Here is a 24,706-nt window from a genome sequence, read left to right as displayed (position 1 = left end):
ATCTGTAAGGTATTTTATAAAGGAGCTCTGGTGGCGTAGTGCCTAAGGCACTTGACTGCTAACCAGAAAGGTTGGCGGTTCAAGCCCACCAGCCACTCAACAGAAGCAAGACTGGGCAATCTACCTCCATAAGGATTTACGCCTCGGAAACCCAAAGGGGGTTGCTATGAGTTGTAATCAGCTCTCGATGGCAGTGAGTTTGGTTTGGGAAGGCACTCTATACTGTGCAAAGTGCTATGTGGCAGTAAGAACAGTTACCATTCCCATACCAACTACTTGGTACCAGCACTGTATAGGGAATTTGTTTCCATTGCTGCAGAATTGGTTCCCGCTTTACACAGGGAAGCAGAGAGTCAGCCACAAGAGGGACTTGTCTGAGTCATGGAGTTAGTTTAGGGCAGAGGTCCTCACATGGAGGGCTAACAAAAAAACACAACACACTGCCATTGAGTCAGATTCAACTCATAGCAACCCTTCCTTGGGTTTCCGAAGCGGTATCACTACAGAAGTAGATTGCCCAACCTTCCTTCCAAGGAGTGGCTGGTGGGTTTGAATGTCCAGCCTTCTGGTTAGCAGTCAAATGCCTTAGGCACTATGCCACCAGAGCTCACATGGAGGCCCATCAGCCCTAAAGCCCATGTTCTTTCCTACTTAGCATAACCCTGTGAGGTGGTGGGGCACAAAGCCTTAAAATATAGAATTTCTAGATTATTCCCCTCACTCTACAGATTAGAAAACAACCCCACAGAGGGGACATGACTTATAATAAGAATATTGCATTTTTATTATGTTTTATATAGTTTTTCAAGGGCTTTCACAGCAACTGCTTTCTTAACCTTCATAAAAGCCCAGTGAACTGGGCAAAGTAGGGCCTTAAGGTAGCTAGGCTGTGGAAGAACCAAGGAGGATACACAGATGTAAATAACTACACTATTTCTATGGAATAATGCAATTTGGAAAACAGTGTAGCTTGAACTTTGGTAATAACAATAACAAATGTTGTTTACCAAGCACCTAACTGGTAACCAGATGACCTATGTGTGTCAGAACAGAACGGTGCTCCATAGAGGTTTCAATGGCTGATTTTTCACAAGTCGATCACTAGGCCTTTCTTCCGAGGTGTCTTGAGGCTCCAACCTTTCAGTCAGCAGCCAAGCATATTAACCATTTACACCGTCCAGGAGCTCCCATGAGCACCTACTGCTTGCCATACATGTAACATGCATTGTTTCAGTAGTGCTCACTCAGCCTACTGGGCAGTGTCAACTCTAGGTCCACCAACCCCACCATGCTTTCTTGCATGATCAAATGAGCACAGCATGTATCACGTGAGGATAATATACTGTGAGATCCAGGAGACCAGGTGTTTGTCTGTCTTGTTCACCAGTTTTTCCTGTACCTAGAATAGTGTCTGGTACTTACTAAGTGCATAGGTTTATATAATGGTCATTTAACCACTGAGCCTCAGCATCAGCGTCTGAAAATTAGGGATTTTATTACTGATCCTGCTGGGCAATTATGGGAATTCAATGAAGTGTCCCAGGTACCTTGAACACAAGAAAAGCAGTTAGTAGTGAGCTAAGGGTGCTCAGTCCCACACTGTACCCCAATGACTGCCCTTTCCTTGTGCCCGTCTGCAGGACACCTCCACTCATTTTGTCTCTTCTTTCTCCCTGTCTTTCTCTGCCCAGTGAATGGGAGCTACGGCCACTGCAACCCAGGCTCAGAGAAGAAGAGCCTGCTGGACATGGATCTTGTTGAGGGTCCCAGCCCCACCTGCCGCCAGGGCCTGTTTCTCCCTGCAGGAACCCCACCACCCCGTGGCCACCCCCCAGCCTGTGAGAGGCTGCTGCATTTCCCCCACCCTGACAACAGGTATGTGCCCCCATCCAAACCTGTCGGCTGCCTCCTGAGGCTACTTCTTGGGGGCCAAGGCCCCAAGGGCCTCCAACCTCACCTTGTCTGCCTGGCTCGTGGGACTCACGGGGAAACTGAGACACAAGGCAAGGGACTGGCCAGAGCACAAAGGTGGCTGCCTGATCTAGAACCTGCACCTCTGGCACCGAGGCCTCCTGGGAAACACAAAGATGGTCTTATTGAAGTGCGTTTTTCCATCACAGATCTGGGATAAAGTAGCTTTTCACAGGGAATCAGTGAATTTCAGAAGACGAAGATTCAGGGGTGGGTTTGGGAAGGAAAACCCAGTCGGGGTTCCCAAAGTGTCAAATTGTGGACTACTGGTCGGGTGGGAAGGGATTCCCTGTGTGGGGCCATCTCCTTTCCCAGGAAGCCACTGCCTCACAGAATCTCTGACAAATAACTGTCTTAGTTACCTACTTCTATACCTAGTGCAGATACTACAAGTGGGTAACATTAAAAAGCAGAAATTTATTTTCTCACAGTTCAGGAGGCTAGAAGTCCAAATTTAGGCATGACTCTTGGAAGAGGCCTCTGAAAGAAGGTTTGGCAATCTACTTCTGTAGTGATACCACCTCAGAAACCCAAGGAGCGGTCGCTATGAGTCGGGTCCGGCTCGACAGCACAAAACAAAAACAACAACTTGGAAGAGGTCCTTCCTTGTCTGTTTCAGCTTCTAATAGCTGCCGGCAATCTTTGTAGATACAGTCTCTCCATTGTCTGTCTTCTTCTCCCTGTGTATATCTCTGTGTCCATCCTGCTCTTTTTATAATTAAAAGTGATTAGATTTAGAATCCACCCAACTCAGGCATGACCTAATTAGCATAACAAAGAAAACCCTATTTGCTAATGGATTGTATTTATAGCTATATTATTGTTGTTGTCATGTGCTAAGTTGGACCCAACTCATAGCAACCCCTCCTTGGGTTTCCAAGGCAGTATCACTACAGAAGTAGATTGCCCAACCTTCCTTATGAGGAGTGGCTGGTGGGTTTGAACTTCCAGCCTTCTGGTTAGTAGTCAAGTGCCTTAGGCACTATACTACCAGAGCTCCCATTTATTCCTATAGGGGCCAGGATTTCAATATATACTTTGGGGGGGGGGTGCACAGTTCAATCCATAACACCATCCACTCAGTGCTTGCACATTTCTAGCAATATCCATCCCTGGAGGGATGGTCTATCTGATTGCACATTGGGCTGAAACGGGCCTCTGTACCCTCTGCAGAGGTTTGATGAGAGATGGAGTTCAGACACACCACCCAGTCACTGGAGCACCTGTGTATACACCATCCAGTGCCCAGAGCCCTTACCCAACTGCCTGGGGGCCTGTCTGGTGCCTATTTCATGGACCAGAGGTTCCAAAAACTAGCCCAGTTGACCATGTGTAGTACATTCATTCACCAGCCATATACCAAGTGCCTGCTGTGTGCTGGGCAGGTGCTGGGAGGGCTTTGGTGAAGAAAGCAAAGATCTCCCTTGATAAAACTTAAGTTCAAGTGGCACCTCTGCAATATGTGCTATTATTAAATGGAAGGATGGTAATTCTTCCCACATGGAATAATTTTTCTCTGAAGGTTCAGATTCCCTTTGACCTTCTTTGATATTAGTAAGACCTCTGATTTGTAGGATCAAGCATCTTCTAGATTTCATCCTGTATATTGTTTCTTGTATACTGTCAAGTTAATTCTGACTCAATGACCCTGTAGGACAGAGTAGAAATCCATAGGATTTCCAAGGCTGACTCAGTGGCAGTGGGTTTGGTTTTTTGATTTAATCTTTATGAGAGCAGATTGCCAGGTCTTTTCTCCCACAGAGTGTGGCTGATGAGTATGAACCGCCAGCCTTTTGGTTAGCAGCCAAGCATTCAACCGTTGGCACCTCCAGGGTTTCCTATGTGTTGTTTAGCAATAATTAAATGCATTTATCGGTTTGATTTTTCACTGAGGTTTCCCCAGCTGTACACATTTTCTCCAATGAAATTCATTCTATCTCAGAGTAAAAGCTATGCAAACCTTGGGAATACTGAGGAGGTGGGTGTTTTTTGTTGTGGTTGTTTGTTTTTTGGTAGAGCTATCATACCAAATGTCTTTCGACAATTTAGGGCATGGGACAACCTGTCCTAGGCATCCTGAGCCAGCATCAGTCTTCATTACTCCCACTCTGCTACCAAAATAGCTGAATGGGATCTGACACTTTTTGTTAGGTGCCACTGAGATAGCTCCAACTCATACCAACTTTATGCATAAACAACAACAACAACAACAACAAAAAACACTGCTATCAAGTCAATTCCAACTCATAGCGACCCCTGTTGGGTTTCCGAGACAGTAAATCTTTACAGAAGTAGATTGCCCCATCTTCTTCCGTGGAGTGGCTGGTGGGTTTGAACCACCAACCTTCTGGTTAGCAGTCAAATGCCTTAGGCACTGTGCCACCAGAGTTGCCAGATTCTGCAGCATCCTCACAATTATTGCTATGCTTGAGTCCGTTGTTGCAGCCACTATATCAATCCATCTCATTGAGGGTCTCCCTCCTTTTCCCTGACCCGCTACTTTACCAAGCATGATGTCATTCTCCAGTGATTGTTCCTCTGATGATAAGTCCAAGGTAAATGAGATGAAGTCTCACCATCCTCACTTCTAAGGAGCGTTCAGACTGTACTTTCTCTAAGAAGACTTGTTTGTTCTTCTGACAGTCCATAGTATATTCAGTGTTCTTCACCAACACTGTAATTCATATATGTTCATTTTTCTTCTGATACTTTGACACTTTCAGACTTTCTCATTTTCCTAAAGAAAAAGAGGGTCCCATTCCTCTTTCCCACCCCCAGTTCAAACCTGTCCCTTCTCCCTCCTGTATTGTGTTTGGGGAGCCCCTTATCTCCATTCTTGCTGCCCCCTCCTGAACCCAGGCCTGGGTTCCTACAGCCGCCAGCTTACCACTTGTCTTGTCTCCAGCCTAACTTTGTAATACTAATACAATAGCTTCCACTTACTGACCATTGTGTGTGCACATTATCTCATTTATTCTTCACCACAGAACTATGAGACCCAGGTCCTGCCACTAATAAACAACCATCAAGGGTACTTACTGTGTGCATTAACTCAATGCATAATAATCGTAGGCAAACTGAGTCCAGACCAGGTTTGCTGGTCTGATAGATCCTGATGGAACCACTGAGACTATGGCCCCTACCTGCCCTTCAGGTCTGGAACTGAACTTCCAGCCAAACAAAAGACAGACATATGAGCTGAATATTTATGTTAGTTAGGTAGATATACTCCTTGGAGAGATCAATCATGGGAGAATAGAAGGGCTGTGTATGCACAGGGAGACAGCTCTTGGGGCAGGAGTGCATGGGAGGGAAGGACACAGGGAAGAGGTGATTATGGGGAAGAAGTGGGAGGGGAGCTGTCGCATTGTGGGAAATTATAGTCAATGTTATGAGACAAAGTGTATGTGAACTGCTATATAGAAAGTGAATTTGCTCTGTAAACTTTCACCCAAATCACAAAACAAATTAAAAAAAAAAAAAAAAAAGAGAGAGAGTCCAGAGATGCTACATAACTAGCCTAGGTCATCCAGCAAGTGGTGAGAAGTTTTAACTAACTCCAACAATATCTTGATTGTGTCATTTCTTAAATGGCTGCTCACCATCACCATGGGCAGCAGAATGCCTTGTGAAGTGCAGTTCAAGTCCTAGCTTCACCACTGCCTATCTGAGTGATAAGGCAAGATGCTAAATCTCTCTGGGCCTCATTTTCTTACCTATAAAATGAGGATAAAAACACAGAGTGAGCAGTGCCCTCAACAGAGCTGGGATCTGACTCCTTCCCACTGCCTTAGTTTCCTTTGCAACCACCTCAGCCTCCTGGCCTGTCTCTGAATGGGCTGTACGCTTTCACACCTTCATGTCTCAGTCTTTTGAACCCCTCTTGCTCTCTTCTGTTCACCAGAAGTCTACCTACCTGCAAAAAAGACAAGGAGGCCATATCTCCTGACCACCTCTAACCCCACAAGAGGAAGACAGAATCACCATCAATAGCCCAGGCCTATTACTGCAAGGCCAGACATGCTTCCTCCCTCCAGACCTTTCACCAACTGTTCCTCCCAAAGCACTCACCACCTCTTCTCCTGGGTTCGATAATTCCCTGCAGTGGCCACACAGAACTCACAGATTACAGGGGTTTATTAGGGAAGCTTGTTGTTGTTGTTGTTATGTACTGTCAAGTCGGACCCCACTTATAACGACCCCTCCTTGGGGTTTCCAAGATAATACAGTTCGAATTCAGGAAAAACGCTCAGTCTCTCTCCCAGCCCACAGTCTCTCTCCTAACAGTCTCTCACAATCTCTCTCCCAGCAGTGAGTGTCCCTTGGTATCTCACTCAGCAATGCTTGTCTCTTTCAGCAGCACGTTTTCATCAACCAGCAGTCAGAGAGAGACTTCTGCCTCTAGGAGGCCTCCTTTTGAGCCTGGCAGAGTGGCCAAACTAACCAATCATAACATCAGAATTCTAAGCACCTGAGAGAGAGCAGGAACCTCCCAGAACATTGCTTTGTGTTGTGCCCAACAGAAATAAATACCCAGGTGGATAACTTTTACAATCAGGAGCTCCTCAGTTGCTCACAGCAAATTCCACCACAGAGTTTACAAAGACTTATGGCTAGAAAAGCAACACTAAGTTAATTTACTACACCGTACCATCCCTCAGCAGAACTTAAATGTTCCCTCAGAGGTCTGGTCCACATTGTCCCCACTAGAAAGGGAGCTTCTCAGGGCTAGAGACCTGGTGTCTGAATTATCTCCCTGGCCCCATGTCACTCAGTACAGAGTGAAAAGCCTTGGGTGAAAAAGCTGACCCTCAACCCACCCTGCAGCCCCTGAACTAGGGGTACACCGGTCCTATGAAGCCTGAGAATGCCCTCCTCTCCTTTTGAGTCTCGCACTGAAGAAACATTGATTATCCCGATTTCAGCATCCAGGATGATGGACAGAACATTTGAGTCCTCAAGAGTTAGGACATTGAAGCTGCAAAGTATGTAACAGTTACCAGTAAGTCACGTGCGTTTGACAGAAGAAGCAGCTGGAGCCCACACAGCAGAGAATGGAGGGAAAACCCAGGCTTCAGATTCAAACAGATCTGGGTTCAAAATCCTACTCTGGTCCCTGGGTGATACAAATGGTTAAGTACTTGACTATTAGCTGCAACCTTGGCAGTTTGAACCTACCCAGAGGCACCGTGGAAGGCAGGCTTGGTGATCTGTTTCTAGAAGGTCAGACTTGAAAACCCTATGGAGCAGTTTAGCTCTTATACGTGGGATTGCCATGAATTGGAACTGACCCAAGGGCGACTAACAGCAACAACAACAACAACAGTCACTGACTACCTCAGTGGGCTTGGGGAAGTCACTTTAGTTTTCTTAAGTATAAAGCACAGGTGGTAGTATCTACCTTGAAGAATTTGTTTGTGCCTTCAACAGATTACCATGTATCATTCTGTGTTATGATTGCATGAAGTGGTCCTCAGAAAAGTCCTGGCACATTTGGCTGCCCAGTAGTCATTGCCTCTGTCTAGGGATCCATGCCCACCAATTCTAGGTGTGATGAAAGTTTCTCAGGGTGCACAGGGCTCAGTGGCAGAGCAGGGCCAGAGCCACTTGCCTGGCCTCATGTGGACAATGAGGGAAGGGCTGCCTAGGTGAGCAAGTGTTCATGCCGTGAGACACCAAGGTCTGGGACCCCACCCTCTGGTGCCATTCAATCTTTTGTTGTCAATTATTCAAATGACTCTGTCACAGAAAGCTACAGCTGTTCTCTTCTTCTGTTTGGTTGATTTAACCTGATGCTGTTTTCAAAATGATTGCTCCAAACAGATGTCTGTCTGATGCAAACACGCCTTCCCTGCCTGTGTTCATGTTTCACCAGGCCCAGAATCTGGACCCTGCAAGGATCAGCTGTGCTTTTATTTGTTTGTTTATTTTTCAGCCTCATAAACTCACAACTTTGATATCAGATCTTTAAGATCCTTGGAGCTTTCTGCTGAGAATGGTGACCCAGAGTGCCCCAGCCCTGGGAAGGGAGGTTTGCTGTCTTTCTCAGAATCAAAGCTTTTCCTAACTTTACCCGGAAACTGAGCCATAGTCTGGGCAATGAGCTCTTGGGAGGGAAGAGAGGGCAGTAGTAAGTGAGGCAAAGGACATTGTTCAAGTGTATTTGAGTCATAACCAGAATGCTCCCCCGTCCAAGCCTTTATCCAGGCAGAGCGTCATGTCACTTCTCAGTATGGAAAAACACTCAAACATAGGAAAAGGGGAGCCTGGATTCTAGTCCAAGCCCTGTCACTGTTTGCAACTCTGTGACCGTGGGCAAGCCATGTGCCCTCTTGGCTGTTTAGTGATGGAATTAGAGCTGATACTCTCTGAATGCCTCCTGGCTCTGACATCCTTCCTCTGCCCCTTCTCCTCTCTTCCACCTTGCAGCTGGAGTGGGGGTACAGCAGTTGCAGGAGCCCTGCAGGCCTTACCCAGACTCAGCCCATCTTGGGAAACAGAGAGACAGACACCCTTCGACAGAAAACCAATACTCCCACAGCCCCGGCTGTAAAGAGCTCCCAGACACTAACTTACTGCCACTGAGTCAGATCCTACTCATAGCAACCCCTCCTTGGATTTCCGAGGCAGTATCACTACAGAATTAGATTGCCCAACCTTCCTTCCAAGGGGTATCTGGTGGTTTGAACCACCAGCCTTCTGGTTAGTTGTCAAATGCCTTAGGCACTACACCACAGTGGCAGTAGTAATAGCACCATTCACCCAGCCATCTTCTTCACAGAGAGCTGGCATGGCGTCATCTTACTTGATTCTGCCATCCTATGTGATAAAGAAGGTTAACCCAAAAAACCAAACTCACTGCCATTGAGTTGGATCTGACTCATAGCGACCCCTCCTTGGGTTTCTGAGGCAGTATCACTATGGAAGTAGATTGCCCAAACTTCCTTCCGAGGAGTGGCTGGTGGGTTTGAACCACCACCTTCTGGTTAGCAGTCAAATGCCTTAGGCACTGTGCTACTAGAGAAGGTTGTTGTTGTTGTTGTTATGTGCCTTCGAGTTGGACCTGACTCATAGCGACCCCTCCTTCAGTTTCCGAGGTGGTATCACTACGGAAGTAGATTGCACAACCTTCCTTTCAAGGAGTGGCTGGTGGATTTGAACTACCAGCCTTCTGGTTAGCAGTCAAGTGCCGTAGGCACTAGGCTACCAAAGCTTCTACCAGAGAAGTTTGTTGTTGTTGTTGTTGTTGTTATGTGCTGTCGAGTCGGCCCCAACTCATAACGACCCCTCCTTGGGTTTCCGAGGCGGTATCACTACAGAAGTAGATTGCTCGACCTTCCTTCCAAGGAGTGGCTGGTGGGTTTGAACTGCCAGCCTTCTGGTTAGCAGTCAAGTACCTTAGGCACTATACTACCAGAGCTCCTAACTTCCAGAGAAGTTTAGTCTTCAGAAAACTGAGGCTCAGGCCAGGGCTCAGTCATGTAGTGTGTCCTAATCCTACTAGATTTCTGTCTGTTGGGCTGCTGCTGCCTAGCCATCCAGCAGGGGGCTTCTCTGACTCTCAGCTCAGTGTTGCCTTCCTGGCCTCTCCCCTTCTCAGGCCTTGGTGTCTTTACCTGTCCCTGACCTGACTATTCCCAAGCCAGCATGGGATGATGGGAGCTCAAGTGCAGGAATTACCTTATCTCAAACCTGGCCTTCTGTGAAGTGAGTAGAGAGAATGGCACCCGTATTTGGGAGAGGCCCTGTCTAAACTCCAGAGAACCTCAGATGTGATGAGGATAACCACTGTGGCAAATCCTGCCCATCTGCACCATCCTCACTGTCATGAAGAGACTCATTCCAGTGTTGCTGGGGAGAGAACCCCAGAAGGACAGAGTAATTTGCCCAAGTTTGCACAACTAGGATGTGGTGAGCCAGGCCTATAACCCAGGTCTCCTACCTCCCAGTTGCTGCCCCACTGCTTTTCCCCAAAACTGGTTTCATAGAGTGAGGGGTCTCATGGTGTCTGGGCTTAAATTATGGGATGTCCTCCTGAGAAATTTTTCCTCAGTTATTCCTAAAGGTTCTTCTCACTTGTCAAGCCCTCCAAACACTGACATCAACAGTAGAAAACTTGTGGTAAACTTTATGCAATGAACACTTTTAGGAATTAAAAAAGATTACAAAAATTAAGAGACATAAAGTGGAATTTTAAACAAACAGGGCCTGGATGTCCCTCAAAATATCAGTCTTTTTCTCACAGAACTCGCTAGTGTGTGGGGTGATGTGGAAGGAGGTCAGGCCGTGGAGGCAGAACAGGATGGCATTAATGTCTGGATTTGTGTGTGGGGGGAGGGTGTGTGTGAAAATATATACAGCAAAACATTTGCCAATTCAACAATGTCCATGTGCTTAATTCAGTGACGTTGATTATATTCTTCATGTTTTGCAACCATTATCACTATTCTTTTTCAAATTATTCTACCATCATTAACATAAACTCAGTGACCTCTAAGTAAAAACTCCCCTTTTCCCACTCCCTCCCACCCCTGGTAACCACCAATAAGCTTTGGTTTCTACATATTTGCTTATTTCACATAAGTGAAATCATACAGTATTTGTTCTTTGGTGACTGACTTCACTCAGCACGATGTTTTCAAGGTTCATTTCTGTTTTTGGCTGAGTAATATTCCGTTGTTTGCATATAATCAGTGGCTGGATTTTGGTTGAAGGAGGAAGCGGTGTTCCTTTTTGGCTTTCTCCTTACCACATCTCCTTGTTCAGAACTACCTGCCTTTTCTGAGCCTTCTTTCCATCCTTCCTTGTTTCCTCTCTCTCCCCTTCTTCCTCCACACTCCTGCTGACCAGACAACCAGTTTCTGGTGTCTTTTTCAGCCTCCCTCTCTGGCTCTTAGGAGCTCTGATGGTGTAGTACATAGAACATTTGACTGCCAGCCAGAAAGCTGGCGGTTCAAACCCACCAACCACTCCTTGGAAGACTGGGCAATCTTCTTCTGTAGAGATACCGCTTTGGAAATCCAAGGAGGGGTCACTAGGAGTCAGATCCGACTCAATGGCAGTGAGTTTATCTCTGGCTCTGGGCTTCTCTATCCCTCGGTCCTCAGGTTCCCTACTATCCTCTGCCCAGGCACTCCCCGCTCCAGAGTGCCCATCATCTTATGACCTCTCTGGCTACTGTTTTTCAGGTCTCCTAGACCCCACGTCACATATGTGAACGGAGGCCTCACAACCACACAGCACATCAAGCAGGAGGCCCTGACCGACTACCAGGCCATGGTGGAAGCTCCCACATCCCTGTCTACTCACTGCCGGGCCCCGTCAGCCACTGGCCTGCACACGGACCTGGACCTCCCGGGCCGAAGCCTCACCAACCCTGTACCTTCCTGCTACCTTCTGGGCAGTGAGCCCAGCTCTGGCCTAGGCCCCTCACCTGACACCCATCTCCCCGAGAGCAGTCTGAAGCGCTGCTGCCTCTTGGGCCTGCCTGCCATCTCCTCAGCCTCCTCTTCACCCTGTGCCTCCTCTGAGGGCCTCCACATCACCTCCATCATCCGCTCCTCCCAGACCGCGCTTGTCACCTGTGTGAATGGACTCCGGAGCCCTCCTCTACCAGGTGACCTGGGGAGCCCCCCCAAGCGGGCCCGGTCTGGCCCTGTAGCCCCTGAAAGCCATGAGGGCAGCTTGCAACTTGAAGCTTGCCGGAAGGGGGGCTTCCTGAAGCAGGAGCCTGTGGACGAGTTCTCAGAGCTCTTCGGGCCTCACCAGCAGGGCCTGCCGCCCCCCTATCCCCTTTCTCAATTACCAGCTGGCCCAAGCCGTGGAGGCCTGGGGCTGGGCCTGGTGGGCAGGGTGGTGGCTGGGCGGCAAGCATGTCGCTGGGTGGACTGCTGTGCAGCCTACGAGCAGCAGGAGGAGCTGGTGCGGCACATCGAGAAGAGCCACATTGACCAGCGCAAGGGCGAGGACTTCACCTGCTTCTGGGCTGGCTGTGTGCGGCGCTACAAACCCTTCAATGCCCGCTACAAGCTGCTCATCCACATGAGGGTACACTCTGGCGAGAAGCCCAACAAATGCATGGTGAGTTCCCACAGGCCACAAGGCCACCCTCCAACTGGCCCCTGACAAAGCAGCACCCTGTTCCACACTGCCCTGGGAGAGGTCAAGGACTTCTTACCTGGGGGCTGGCTGAGAGTCCCCCATGGCTGAGGAGGGCGGGGCAATGCTAATGGTCATGGCCACTGGTCAATATGGTCAGTGCCCCCATCACAGGGCATCTTGGTAGAGGGGCCCCTAAAGCTCACCAGGTGCCCCACTCCCCTCCCTGAGGTGTTACATGTGCTTCTGCACACCATATGGTGGTGTCATGCATACTAACAGGTAGTAGTAACATGCATACTAACACATATACTCTGAGGTCAAATCAGGCTTGTTTAATCTCCTCTCTTAATGTCCATGCTCCCTGTCCCACTCACCAATGGACACATAATACATTGAGAACATGCTGCCCTCCTGCAATGGGGCTTCACCACCATCCTCCCCAGGGAACTCATATCCCCAGACCTTCTCCTGGAGCAGCCTCCAGTGTTGGCTTTCACCAAGGAACACTGGGTCCTCTCAGGCATCTGGCTTAAGAGCTGTGTGTCCCCAGGCCAACCTTTGAGCTAAAACCAAGGGTGAGCAGCTAAGGCCCCAGGTGGGACCCATAAGTGTTCTGGTTGAGGGTAAGACTAAGGTTTCCAGGGACAGACACACATGCGTATGAGCATGCATACACATATGATAACTATAGACATCTGAGCCTCTGGCACTTCTGATTGGTCAGTTCCATGTTCTGCTGTCACTATGATGGAAATCTGTATCAGAGGCTGGGAACATAGTCGAAGTTCCTGATAACTTCCACCTAGCTGCTGTGCCCATGCTCAGGCCCACCTGGCCCACCAGGGCAGGCACCTGCCTAGGAGTGGAAGGGCTGGGCCTCAGGGGCTGGTCTGTATGGTAGAGAAACATGGGCTGCCAAGACCACTGCTCAATTCTCCAAGCTGTTAGGGCATTGGTGAGACAGGAAGAAACAGTGTGTCTAGTCTGAAGGAGCCAGTGTCATAGCCAAAGTCAAAGTCTTCCACATTTGCATGCTGTCACTGTTGCTCCCTTATGGAACGCTCAGTTAGGGAGGAGGTGCAGTGAGATAGAAACACACCCAGGAGACACAGGGTGAGCCTGTGTCCCTGCACAAAGCCTAGGGCAGCACTCATAGGGGCCAGGTAGGAAGGAGGCCGGAAGCACTGGCAACCAGACACATAAATGCCATCCTCCTGGGGCCAGGTATCTGCCCTTTGGGGCCCATTTGCTTGTGGAGCTGTAAGCTGAACGTTCAACTGCATGAGTTTATTCAGCTTCAAGGATGATGGGTTTTGAAGGATGAGCAGGAGTTTACTTTGTAAACAAGTGAGAGGAAGTGAATGGTCTGTGCACAGGAATGGAAGTAGGAGGACACCTGTGGTTGGTACACTAGTGTTTGGAAGCTTATGCTAGAAAGAGGCTGGATGGAGCAGGCTGAGAATTTGACTTCATAATGTGCCTTTGGGCTGAGAATGCTGAAGGGAGAGCTGGTGGCTGGGCTGGTCCCTGAGGGTGTCCCGGTCATTTGGGTCTTGTGATGTGTGGCTTGCTGAAAAGCAGACTCCTGCCTGAAAGAAGATGACTAACAGAGCCCGCAGGCCAGGGGTATTGGAAGGCAGGGCTTCCTCTGGGACCCTGGCACCTACAGCTGCAGAACCACAGTTCTCCATCCTTCTCTCCTGTAGATGAATCTGGGGGTCTAGGTGGAAGCTCCATGACCTGAACCCTGGCGTGGTGTAGTCTGTGGCATTTTCACCCTAGAGTCTCCCATGCACCCAGCACCCAGGAATATCTATGTTGGACATTAGGGACCTGGGAGACAGTGTCAGATTACCCATTAAGCAAGGTAAGCATGGCTTACTTATGCTTACTTACTAATCTGTAATGAACAATTCACATTTTTTTCACTACATCCAAGATTCTGCTTCTACTATGGTTGGCATCTATCTCCCAACTCCATAGCATTTTCCTACAGAATAAAATTTACAGTCCCCTTCAGAGTAAATTTGAAAAGAAGCTCTGGTAGTACAGTGATTAAGGCATTTGGCTTCTAACCAGAAGGTCAGTGATTCGAATCTACTAGCCACTCCATGGAGGAAAGATGAGGTAGTCTGCTTTGTAAATATTTATAGCCATGGAAACCTAATGGGAGTTGCTATGACTAAGTGGCAGTGAGTTTGGTGTGGTTTTCAGAGTACCCAGTAAGCAAGGTAAGCATGTGAAATTGTTCATTACGGATTAGTAAGTAAGCATAAATAAGTCCATGCTTACCTTGCACAAGTAAGCCTGTGCTTACCTTGCTTATTGGGTAATCCACCCCTGCTTGAAGATGATCTCGGTCTTCCCTGCCCGTTTTCCAGTGGATCAAGGGGCCCAGGCTACTCAGTGAGGTCTCATGATATCTCTCTCTAGGGTTCTTCCTCCTGGGCCACCCTGCCAGAGTGCCATTTGATTCAGCCAACTCCATACCTGGTACATGCCTGGCACTGAGGTTCCAGAGCTGCATCTGCCAAGGTCCTTGACCTCGTGGTCAGAGATGGGTTTGGAGATCAGTGACAGGCTCTGGGATGGAGTCTGCATAGGCCCAGAGAGGGAGACCTAGGAGGACTTCATGGAGGAGGCGATGTCCCAGCTGTACCTGTACTTGCCCATGACTGTGTTTAAGCTTTACAAGCATCCTGTAAAACCAAGGGTTTTTGTAGATGAAGAGACAAAGGTTTGCTGTGATCTGACTGGCCTTCTACTACTACTCCAGGAACACTTCATCTTGCCTCCCTGGGGGTTTAGGATTCTGGTCATGATCATACCAGCAATCTGCTTCAGAGTGCTGCCTGTGTACAGATACTGCTCTTAGCAATAACTCCATGTGGTTCTCACACAAAACCCAGTAGGGTTGATTCTGTTAACTCCTATTTTACTGATGAGGAAACTGAGGCTCAGAGAGATGGAGTCGTTTTCCCTAGGTCACACGTCTGATTAAAGGCAAACAACAGTAGTAGCAATGATAGTAGCAAGCGTTTGAGGCATTACAGAGTTTGATGTTTATAGATCTCCAGGTGCGGTTCAAACCCACCAGCCACATCTCGGAAGGAAGATGGGGCAATCTACTTCTGTAGTGATACTGCCTCGGAAACCGAAGGAGGGGTCGCTATGAGTCGGGTCTGACCCAACAGCACATAACAACAACAACACAGGTGATTCCTATAGATCCCCAGGTGACTCACCTGGGGATTTTGTTAAAATGTAGATTCTGATTCAGTGTATTTGTAATGGAAGTGTAAATTCTCAGCAGAGGGTTAAACTGGAATGAACTGGTTCAAAGCCCTAGTTTGAGGCTAATACTCTTAAGAGTATTCACAGCCACAGTGATAAAAAACACTCGCTCAAGGTTGCACAGGTAGTAAGCAGTGGAGGAGAATTTGAGCCCACCTCTTTGTAACCTGTAATGCTCTTGTTTGTGTCCATCTTTTCCCATTAGATTGATTATTCTCTAGGATCTTAGTGCTGGTCCTGTGGGGTGCCACCATCTGGAGACTTGTAGCAGAGAACCCACCTCGAGGGAGGCCTTCTCAGAGCCTCCCTCCCAGCTCCTCCCTGCACGCTGTGGGAGCGCTCCCCCTCCCTGCAGAGCTGGCACAGTAGGTAACCCAGGGGAAGGGGCGGGCTCCAGCCCGCACCCAGATAAGTGAAATCTCCCTTCCCTGTAAAATTATTAATTTCTCATGACAGGCCTCTGCTACCAGGCACTGTAATAGACAAAGGAATTTTGGACGTGGAGCCTCTGGAGAACAGGAAATAGATGAGACATTTTGATTGAAGAGTAAATGGCCCACTAAAATAGCAGTTAATCCTTTTATTATCTTTCCAGCAGCCGTTTCCACAGTTCTTTCATGAGGTAAGCCTCCCCCACCCCATCCAACTGTAACACTCCCATCCATGCAGCTGGTTTAAATTTAGCTTGCGGAGCCTCTGCTCCAACACCAGGCAGTGCCTCAATGTGCCGCAGAGAGCCCAGCTCCCCTCTGCCCAGGCATCTTTGTCCTTAGGCCAGTCCCACAACCAGGACTCGCTGCCCTGGCCCCCACCCTGCCCTCTCCACGGCCGGTCCACGCCATCCGGAGGAAGCTCCTTAATCTCTTTGCAATATCCTGTTACGTTTCTTACATGGCCTGAGTTGTCTTAGCCTTATTAAATTTGGGGTTTCATCTACATTACGATAGTGAGGTTAGGTCCAACCCAAATACTGACGCGACGCCTCGAAGACGTTAACTTTGAAAAGATTAATTTCATGCTTTCTTAGGTTGGCTCTCCCAGACGGGTTGGAATTCTGATTGTCTGAGACAGCAGGAATTAGCAGACTGCACAGTTTGCTTTTCTTCACATCAAGAAAAAAGAGAGTGGTGGAGAAAAACCTCTCATAGCAAAGCCTTTTCCTACCTTTGTTTTATAAATAACAATAATAATGACAACAATCCCTCACTTTTGTGAAGAGTTTTCACAAAACTGAGTGCGGTATGGAAGGTGTGTTCATACAAGTGCATCCTATAAAAACCATATATGGCCCAAGTTTGGAGTCACATAGACCGGGTCCCAGCCTGGCTTTGCTACTTACCTGCTGTGTGACCTTATGCAGGTAGCTTGCCCTTTCTGAACCATAGCATACACGATTGCAAAATGCAGCAATAATTGTACCTGTCTTTTAGCATTGTTGTTATTAGAGTTAAAGGTGATGACATAAGGGAACCAAAAGAAAAACTCATTCATTGCCTTTGAGTCTGTTCCGAGTCATGGCAACCTCATGTGTAGAACTGCTCCAAAGGGTTTTGTGTGTGTGTGTGTGTGTGCGTATATATAGTGTTGCATATCGTATATGCTAGATAAGTATTTATTATTATTATTTGCCCATTTTGCTGATGAGGGAATGAAGCATAGAGATGTTATATAATTTGCCCAAAGTCACATAGCAGGTAATCTGAATTGCTGGCATGTGAGAATGCCTCCTCAGGAGGGTGAGTGACACAGAAGTTGTGTTTACTTCCTGTTGCCAGTGGTATTATTATCTTGTCTATAATCTTTGCAGAAGCAGTTTGCCAGGCCTTTTTTTTCTGTGGAGCTGATGGCTGAGTTCAAACTGCCAACCTTTAGGTTAGTAGTTGACTACAAACTATTTGCACCATCCAGGGACCCTGACATAAGGGCAAGTGCTTAATTACTTCACTTCCTCTCCCATCATGCTCTTTCACATTGATCATCTCAGGAGACCCATAGGATTTCCCTAGGAGTTAGGACAGCGTCATCTGTGGCTCTTTTACAAATGGGGAAACTGAGACTCAAGTGAGCAAGCATCTTACCTAGGGCGGCTCAGACAGTCAGTGGTGGAACCTGGACTTGAGGTCAGCTGAATCCAGAACCTCTGTTGTCTGAGAGGTGGGAAGGGCTTTTGCACATGCAGGTATTTCTGTGGGCACAGTTCACCAATCTTGCTGTTTGGTTTCCACAGCAATCCCTGATTTTCTGTGTCTGGTTCATTCGCAGTCACTTGCAGATTGCCTACTCTGGGCCAAATGATGTTTGTACGGGGTGACGGATTCTGGAACAGGGGAAGCTGGGGCAACGGTTCTAGGAGTTGGCTCCACTGCATGTCCTCCCAGCTCTGATGAACAGTTGGATTCTCAGGGCTGGATTTTCATCCTGACATGATCCCTCTGACAGCTGCCACTGCACCAGCAGGTTTCCGTCTCTCATGCTTCTTCCTAATCTGTTGTGGGTATCGTTGAACTTGGGAGCAGGAAATGCATCCAGGCAAAAGCTAAGCATCATTGATAGGCCTTGTTGTTGTTGTTATGTGCAGTTGAGTCGGACCCGACTCATAGTGACCCCTCCTTGGGTTGCCGAGGCAGTATCACTACGGAAGTAGATTGCCCAACCTTCCTACCAAGGAGTGGCTGGTGGGTTTGAACCGCCAGCCTTCTGGTTAACAGTCAAGTGCCTTAGGCACTATGCTACCAGAGCTTTGATAGGCCTTAGGCAGCTCTTTTGCTGGCTAAGGAACAGAAACCAGGTATTTGCCAGAGGGGCAGCCGGGGCCAAACTTACTCTCATCCCCCATAATCCTGGGCTTTTATTTTCTCCTTTTGCCTTGTCCCAGGCCTCTATGTTTACTCTGAGAAACAAAATCCTGGGCACTGGGCAGTGTAGGGAAAATAGAGGTAGTTGCTGTTCGCTACGATTCAGAGATTCTTACACCCTGCCTCTGTGCTTGCCATTCTCCGTCCCATCTCTAGAACACCACTGGTCAGAAATCTCAGGCCCACATTTGCAGCATTATTCATAATAGCCATAAGGTAGAAACAGCTGAAGTGTCTAGCAGCAGGTGAATGGATAAACAAATATATTCATACAGTGGAATATGACTCAGCCATAAAAAGGAATGAAGTTCTGCTACATGCTACAGCTTAGATGAACCTTGACAAACATTATGCTGAGTGAGTAAGATGGTGAATAAAAGGACACATATTGTTTGATGCCACTTATATGAAATATCTGGAATAGACTAATGCACAGAGACAAAATGTTATTAGTTTATTAGTATTATTAGTTCATTAGTAGTTACCATGGGCTGGAGGGGAGAGGGTAATGAGTTAATGCTTCATGGGTACAGTTTCTGTTTATTGTGAAGAAGTTTTGGAAGCAAATAGTGGTGATGATTGCACAACATTGTGAATAGAATTAATGCCACTGAATTGTACACTTAAAGATGGTTAAAGTTGCACATTTTAAATTATATCAGTTTTACCACAATAAAAAAAAAAAAAAAAGGTGAGGCCCAAAGAGTCTAAATCACTTTCCAAAGTCACACAGCCAGCTGAGTGACAGGGAATAGACAGGGATCACTTCTGCTGACCCATTCAGCCAAGCAGTGAGTTGAGAATCAACCAAAAAAAAAAAAAACCTCCAAACTCACTGCTGTGGAGTTGGATCCGACTGCTGGCGACCCCTCCTTGGGTTTCTGAGGTGGTATCACTATGGAAGTAGATTGCCCAACCTTCTTTCTGAGGAGTGGCTGGTGGGTTTGAACTGCCAGCCTTCTGGTTAGCAGTCAAATGCCTTAGGCATGCTACCAGAGCTCAGAGAGGTTTGGTTTGGTTGGAGGGTTTGGGACTTTCCTGAAAGAAAAGAGAACTAATGTATTCTGAGACATACTTTGTTCATCTGTATCATTCTATCATTTGCTTTAAAGAGTCCAATATAAATATTACTGCACCCATTTGACAGAAGAAACTGAAATCCACAGACAGAGTGACCTGCTTTGCATCACTTGGCTCATCATTACACATCTGGACCATTCCACAGGCCACATGGCCTTCCACCAGCCCGCCTTTGCTCAATCAACCTCCTCCTTCAGCAGAGTCCCCTGTGTGTTTCTCAGCCAGTAGCCTGTTACAGAGGGTGGGGTCCCTGGGCATCTAAACCCTACTCCCACATGTCCTGAGACCAGCCCTGGGGGTTGGGCATGCTTCTAGGCCAGGAGACACCCCTAGCTCATCTCAACATCTCAGGCTTGTGTCAAAATTATCCAAGAGCCTGAAATTTCTGAGCAGGCAGGTCTACCAGTCCACTTTCATTATGTACATGGAGGGAATAGGAATAGCGGAGACAGAGGCCCAGAAAGGGTGGTGAGGGGCTAGGATTGCACAGTAAATAGGTATCAGTGGGCAGGGAATGTTTCTGAAGGATTGACAACTGAAAGTTGGGGACTGTTTAGACATAGGAAAGTGGCCCTCCAATGAGGAACTAATCTTCCCTCTGAAGCATTTACCTCACCCAAGGAGCAGGCTCAAGCTGCCTATGTGCCAAGCCTTGTGCTAGGGGCTGGAGGCCCAGAGATGTAGGTGGTGTGAGGCACGACTTCGCACATAGTGGGAAGAATGCTGCCCTTGAATCTTGTGGAATTTATTGCTGAATGATGAAGGAAAGGAACGGAGCCTCCTTTCCTGGCTATATAACCTCATCCAAGTCAGTCAGGGGGATGGGAACATTGAAACATTGGTTGGGTGTTTTTCGGTTTATATAGGGCTTCCACACGCATGATCTCAGCTGCAGAACTTTCCTGGAGACTAGAATTATTATCCCCATTTTATAAATGGGAAAAGGGTGGACCAGCTTAAGCCCAAGTTCAAGTCCTGAGTGCATCAAGGGGTCAGGATTTCAACCCAGGTCTCAGCCTAATTCCAGAGACTGTGGACCAGCCACCATCCCAAGCCACCTCCCAGGCAGAGAATCATCAGTCTGTTTATAAATAACGAGAGAACATCAAGATCTCAAATTCATTCAGCAAGCCTGAATTCACCAGCCCTGACCTCTGGGCTCATGGGAGGCCATCAAACCCAGCCTGGCCTTGAGGAGCCTGGGTGAAGTGGGCAGACTGACAGGCATTTTCATTTAAATATTTTCCCCCAAGAAGCAGCACCTCATCACCTTGAAAGTCTGCCCTCCTGACTGAACGGGGTCTTTTGTTCTGTCTTGGAGGGAGAGCACCTTATGGGTTGAGGAGTAAAACATTTCACCTTCTTTCAAATAAATAAGTCACCAGAAAGCAAACTCCCTCCCTGGGGGCTGGGGTTTCTGGTCAAATGTAATTAAACAGCTGCAAAATGGAACCTAGTTTAAAAGCCCTGCCCTGGAGAATCCTACCATAAAGGAGCTCAGAGAGGTCAGATTCTAGCCAGCCATCCCTAAATCCATCCTCTTTGGAAATGGGGGCCTGTGCTTCACACTCATTTCAGGGTAGGAAAGGGTCAGGTAAGGAAGCCTTTTGGGCACCAGCAGCCTGCAAGGTGACATCCAGAACCACCCCTCATTAATGACCCCTTCTGGGATCATGCCAGTCCTTGTGCCTACCATCATTGTTCAATAGGGAAGATGAAGCCCAGAGGGGTCATCAGTGGCCCAGGATCACCCAGCAAGTTAACATTAGCCCTGGGATGGCTGCCTTATTTCTGTTGCCCTGAAGCTTCCTTCCCACCCAAACTCCTGGAGTCTTTACTACTCCAGGCTCTTTCACTCCTCTGGGCTTTAGCTTTTGCTGGTTCCTCTGGAATGCTTTTTCCAACCTGGCAAACTCCTAACCATCCTTCACAACCCAAGCCAGTGTGCCCTTCTCAACTCCCCACTTCTCCATGCTCTCCTTGCCCCCATGCTGCCTGTTCTCCTAGCACAGTGTTTCCTGGTGTGGCCCAAGTGTCTTGGGGACCACATGCCCTGTGTACTTGGCCTGACCTTAATGGCGGAGAGCTGAGCCCACTCCCCAAAACAGAGGCTTTGCCCTGGTAGTTATCTGGTCTCTCTCTGCTTAGGCTGTTTGAGGTTGCCTAGACACTGTCCTCCAGAGCTGTTTCCTGTAAAGTCACAATGTTGGCGGGATCTTAAAGGTTATCATGTTCATTCGCTCATCTCGTGCTTGAAGTTTCTCTGTAAGAAAGCCTGAATTGGAAACCTAGCCTTGCTGCCTGCCACCAGTCGGTGTCTTCTGTAAGTCTTTGTTTCCTTACCTGTAAAAGTTAAAATTTAGGGTATGGGACTGTTGTGAGGATTCAGTAAGTGCTTAGCACAGTGCCTGGCACATGGTAAACCAAATCAAACCCACTGCCACTGAGTTGATTCCAATTCATAGCGACCTTATAGGACAGAGTAGAACTACCCCATAGGATTTAAGGCTGTAAATCTTTACATAGACAGACTGCCTCATCTCTTTCTCCCATGGAGTGGCTGGTGGGTTTGAACCAATGACCTTTTGGTTAGCAGCCAAATGCCTTACCCACTGTGCCACCAGAGCTCCTTGGCACATAGTAAGTATTCAGCAAATGATTTGGACTATTCTGGGCAATTTGCAATAGGAAAGGAGAAAAGGAGTTTAAAATGGATAGTGTCCAGGTTAAAAGGGGTGGGAGGCAAGCCTAGGCCCCAAGCCCCCTAGAGCCAGGAAAGAGAGGGACCAGGAGCAGCCGGGGACCACAGAGTGGCAGGTTTCAGGTAGGAATTAGGTAAGATGATGGTGCAGAGGTTTCCAACAGCTAAGGGAGACAAACTTGTCTGTCAGTTTATCATCCTGTGAGGCTTGTACATTGCTGTGAGGCTTGAGGCTGTGCCACTAGTGTGTCAGACACCAGCAGAGTTGCACATGGTGCACAGGTTGCAATGCAGCTTACAGACTAACACAGCCTAGGAAGAAGGAGGAGGCCATCTACTTCTCAAAAATTGGCCAGGGAAAACCTTATGAATAGCAGAGAAACACTGTCTGATACATTACTGGGCAACTTTATGAATAGCTTGGAAACATTATCTAACACAGTGCAGGAAGAGGAGCCCATTGGGTTGGAAGGCACTAAAAATAGGATTGGAAAAGAGCTGTCTCATCAGAGTAGAACCAATCTTAATGATATGGATAAAGTAAATCTTTCAGGACCTCCATGTGCTGACGTGGCACAAATGAAATTGAGGAGAAACAGCTGCAAACATCCATTAATAATCAGAGCATGGAATGTACAAAGTATGAATCTAGGAAAATTGGAAGTTGTTAGAAATTAAATGGAATGTGTAAAGATTGATATCCTAGACATTAGGAAGCTGAAATGGACTGGTTTGGGGCATTTTGAATAAGACAACCATATGATCTACTACAGTGGGAATGACAACTTGAAGAAGAATGGCATGGCATTCATCATCACAAAAGATGTTTCAAGATCTTTCCTGAAGTACAGTGCTGTCAGTGATAGGATAATATCCATACATCTACAAGGAAGACCAGTTAATACAACTATTATTCAAATTTATACACCAACCGCCAAAGCAAAAGGTGAGGAAATTGAAGATTTTTAACAACTTCTGCAGTCTGAAATTTACTGAACATGCAATCAAGATGTGTTGCTTATCACTGGTGATTGGAATGCAAAATTGGAAACAAAGAAGAATCACTGGAAAATTTGGCCTTGGTGACAGAAATAATATGGTGATTGCATGATAGAATTTTGCAAGACCAACAACTTATTCATTGCAAATACCTTTTTTTAACAACACAAACGGTGGCTATACACTTGGACTTCACCAGATGGTGTATACAGGAATCAGATTGACTACATCTGTGGCAAGAGGCAATGGAAAAGCTCAGTATTTTCAGCCAAAACCAGGCCAGGAGCTGATTGTGAAACAGATCATCAACTGCTCATATGCAAGTTCCACTTGAAGTTGAAGACATTTAAAACAAGTCCACGAGAGCCAAAATATGACCTTGATCACATCCCTCCTGAATTTAGAGACCATCTAAAGAATACATTTGATGCATTGAACACCAGTGACCAAAAACCAGAAGAATTGTGGGATGACATCAAGAACATCATCCATGAAGAAAGCAAGAGGTCTTTAAAAATACGAGAAAGAAAGAAAAGACCAAAATGGATGTCAGAAGAGACTCTGAAACTTACCCTTGAGTGAAGAGTAGCTAAAGCAAATGGAAGAAATGACAAGGTAAATGAACTGGACAGAAGATTTCTAAGAGCAACTTGAGCAGACAAAGCCAATTACTGTAATGATATGTGCAAAGACCTGGAATTAGAAAACCAAAAGGGAAGAACACGCTTGGCATTTCTCAAGCTGAAAGAACTGAAGAAAAAATTTAAGCCTCAAGTTGCAATATTGAAAGATTCTACGGGCAAAATATTGAATGATGCAGGAAGCATCAAAAGAAGATGGAAGGAACACACAGAGTCACTGTACCAAAAAGAACTAGTCGATCTTTATCCATTTCAGGAGGTGGCATATGTTCAAGAACCAGTGGTACCAAGGGAAGAGGTTGAAGCTGCGCTGAGGGAATTGGCGAGGAACAAGGCTCCAGGAATTGACGGAATACCCATTGAGATGTTTCAACATAGGGATGCCCCATTGGAGGCACTCACTCGGTTATGCCAAGAGATTTGGAAGACAGCTCCCTGGCCACCTGACTGGAAGAGATCCATATTTGTACCCATTCCAAAGAAAGGTGATCCCACAGAATGTGGAAATTATCGAACAATATCATTGATATTGGATGCAAGTAAAATCTTACTGAAGATAATTCAAAAACGGTTACAGCAGTATATTGACAGAGAACTTCCAGAGGTGCAGGCTGGATTCAGAAGAGGATGTGAAATGAAAGATACCATTGCTGATGTCAAGATGGATCTTGGCTCAAAGTAAAGAATACCAGAAAGATGTTTACTTGTGTTTTATTGACTATGCAAAAGCATTTGATTGTGTGGATCATAACAAATTGTGGATAACATTGAGAAGAATGGGAACTGCAGAGCACTTAATTGTATCCATGAAGAACATGTACATAGACCAGGAGGCTATCATTCAAACAGAACAAGGGAACACTGTTGTTGTTGTTGTTATGTGCCGTCGAGTCGGATCCAACTCATAGCGACCCCTCCTTGGGTTGCCGAGGCAGTATCACTACGGAAGTAGATTGCCCAACCTTCCTTCCGAGGAGTGGCTGGTGGGTTTGAACCGCCAGCCTTCTGGTTAGCAGTCAAGTGCCTTAGGCACTATGCTACCAGAGCTCCCAAGGGAACACTAC

The 24,706-nt window shown here is 47.1% G+C and overlaps 1 protein-coding gene across 1 annotated transcript in view; it reads left to right on the top strand.

The window, feature by feature from the left end:
• Positions 1-24,706, top strand: part of GLIS1 (GLIS family zinc finger 1) — a 403,602-nt gene that overhangs the window by 243,478 nt on the left and 135,418 nt on the right. The window contains exons 2-4 of the mRNA XM_042781663.1: positions 1,692-1,875; positions 11,160-12,051; positions 15,965-15,988. Coding sequence (XP_042637597.1) covers positions 1,692-1,875; positions 11,160-12,051; positions 15,965-15,988 — 1,100 coding nt within the window. The remainder of the gene's footprint in view (positions 1-1,691; positions 1,876-11,159; positions 12,052-15,964; positions 15,989-24,706) is intronic.

The sequence above is a fragment of the Orycteropus afer genome, unplaced genomic scaffold (genome assembly GCF_000298275.1).
Source record: "Orycteropus afer afer isolate SDZICR_OR568_19922 unplaced genomic scaffold, OryAfe1.0 scaffold00145, whole genome shotgun sequence".
NCBI lineage: Eukaryota > Metazoa > Chordata > Mammalia > Tubulidentata > Orycteropodidae > Orycteropus > Orycteropus afer.
The sequence above is the reverse complement of the archived record's forward strand: the minus strand, read 5'-3'. Positions and strand labels throughout refer to the sequence as shown.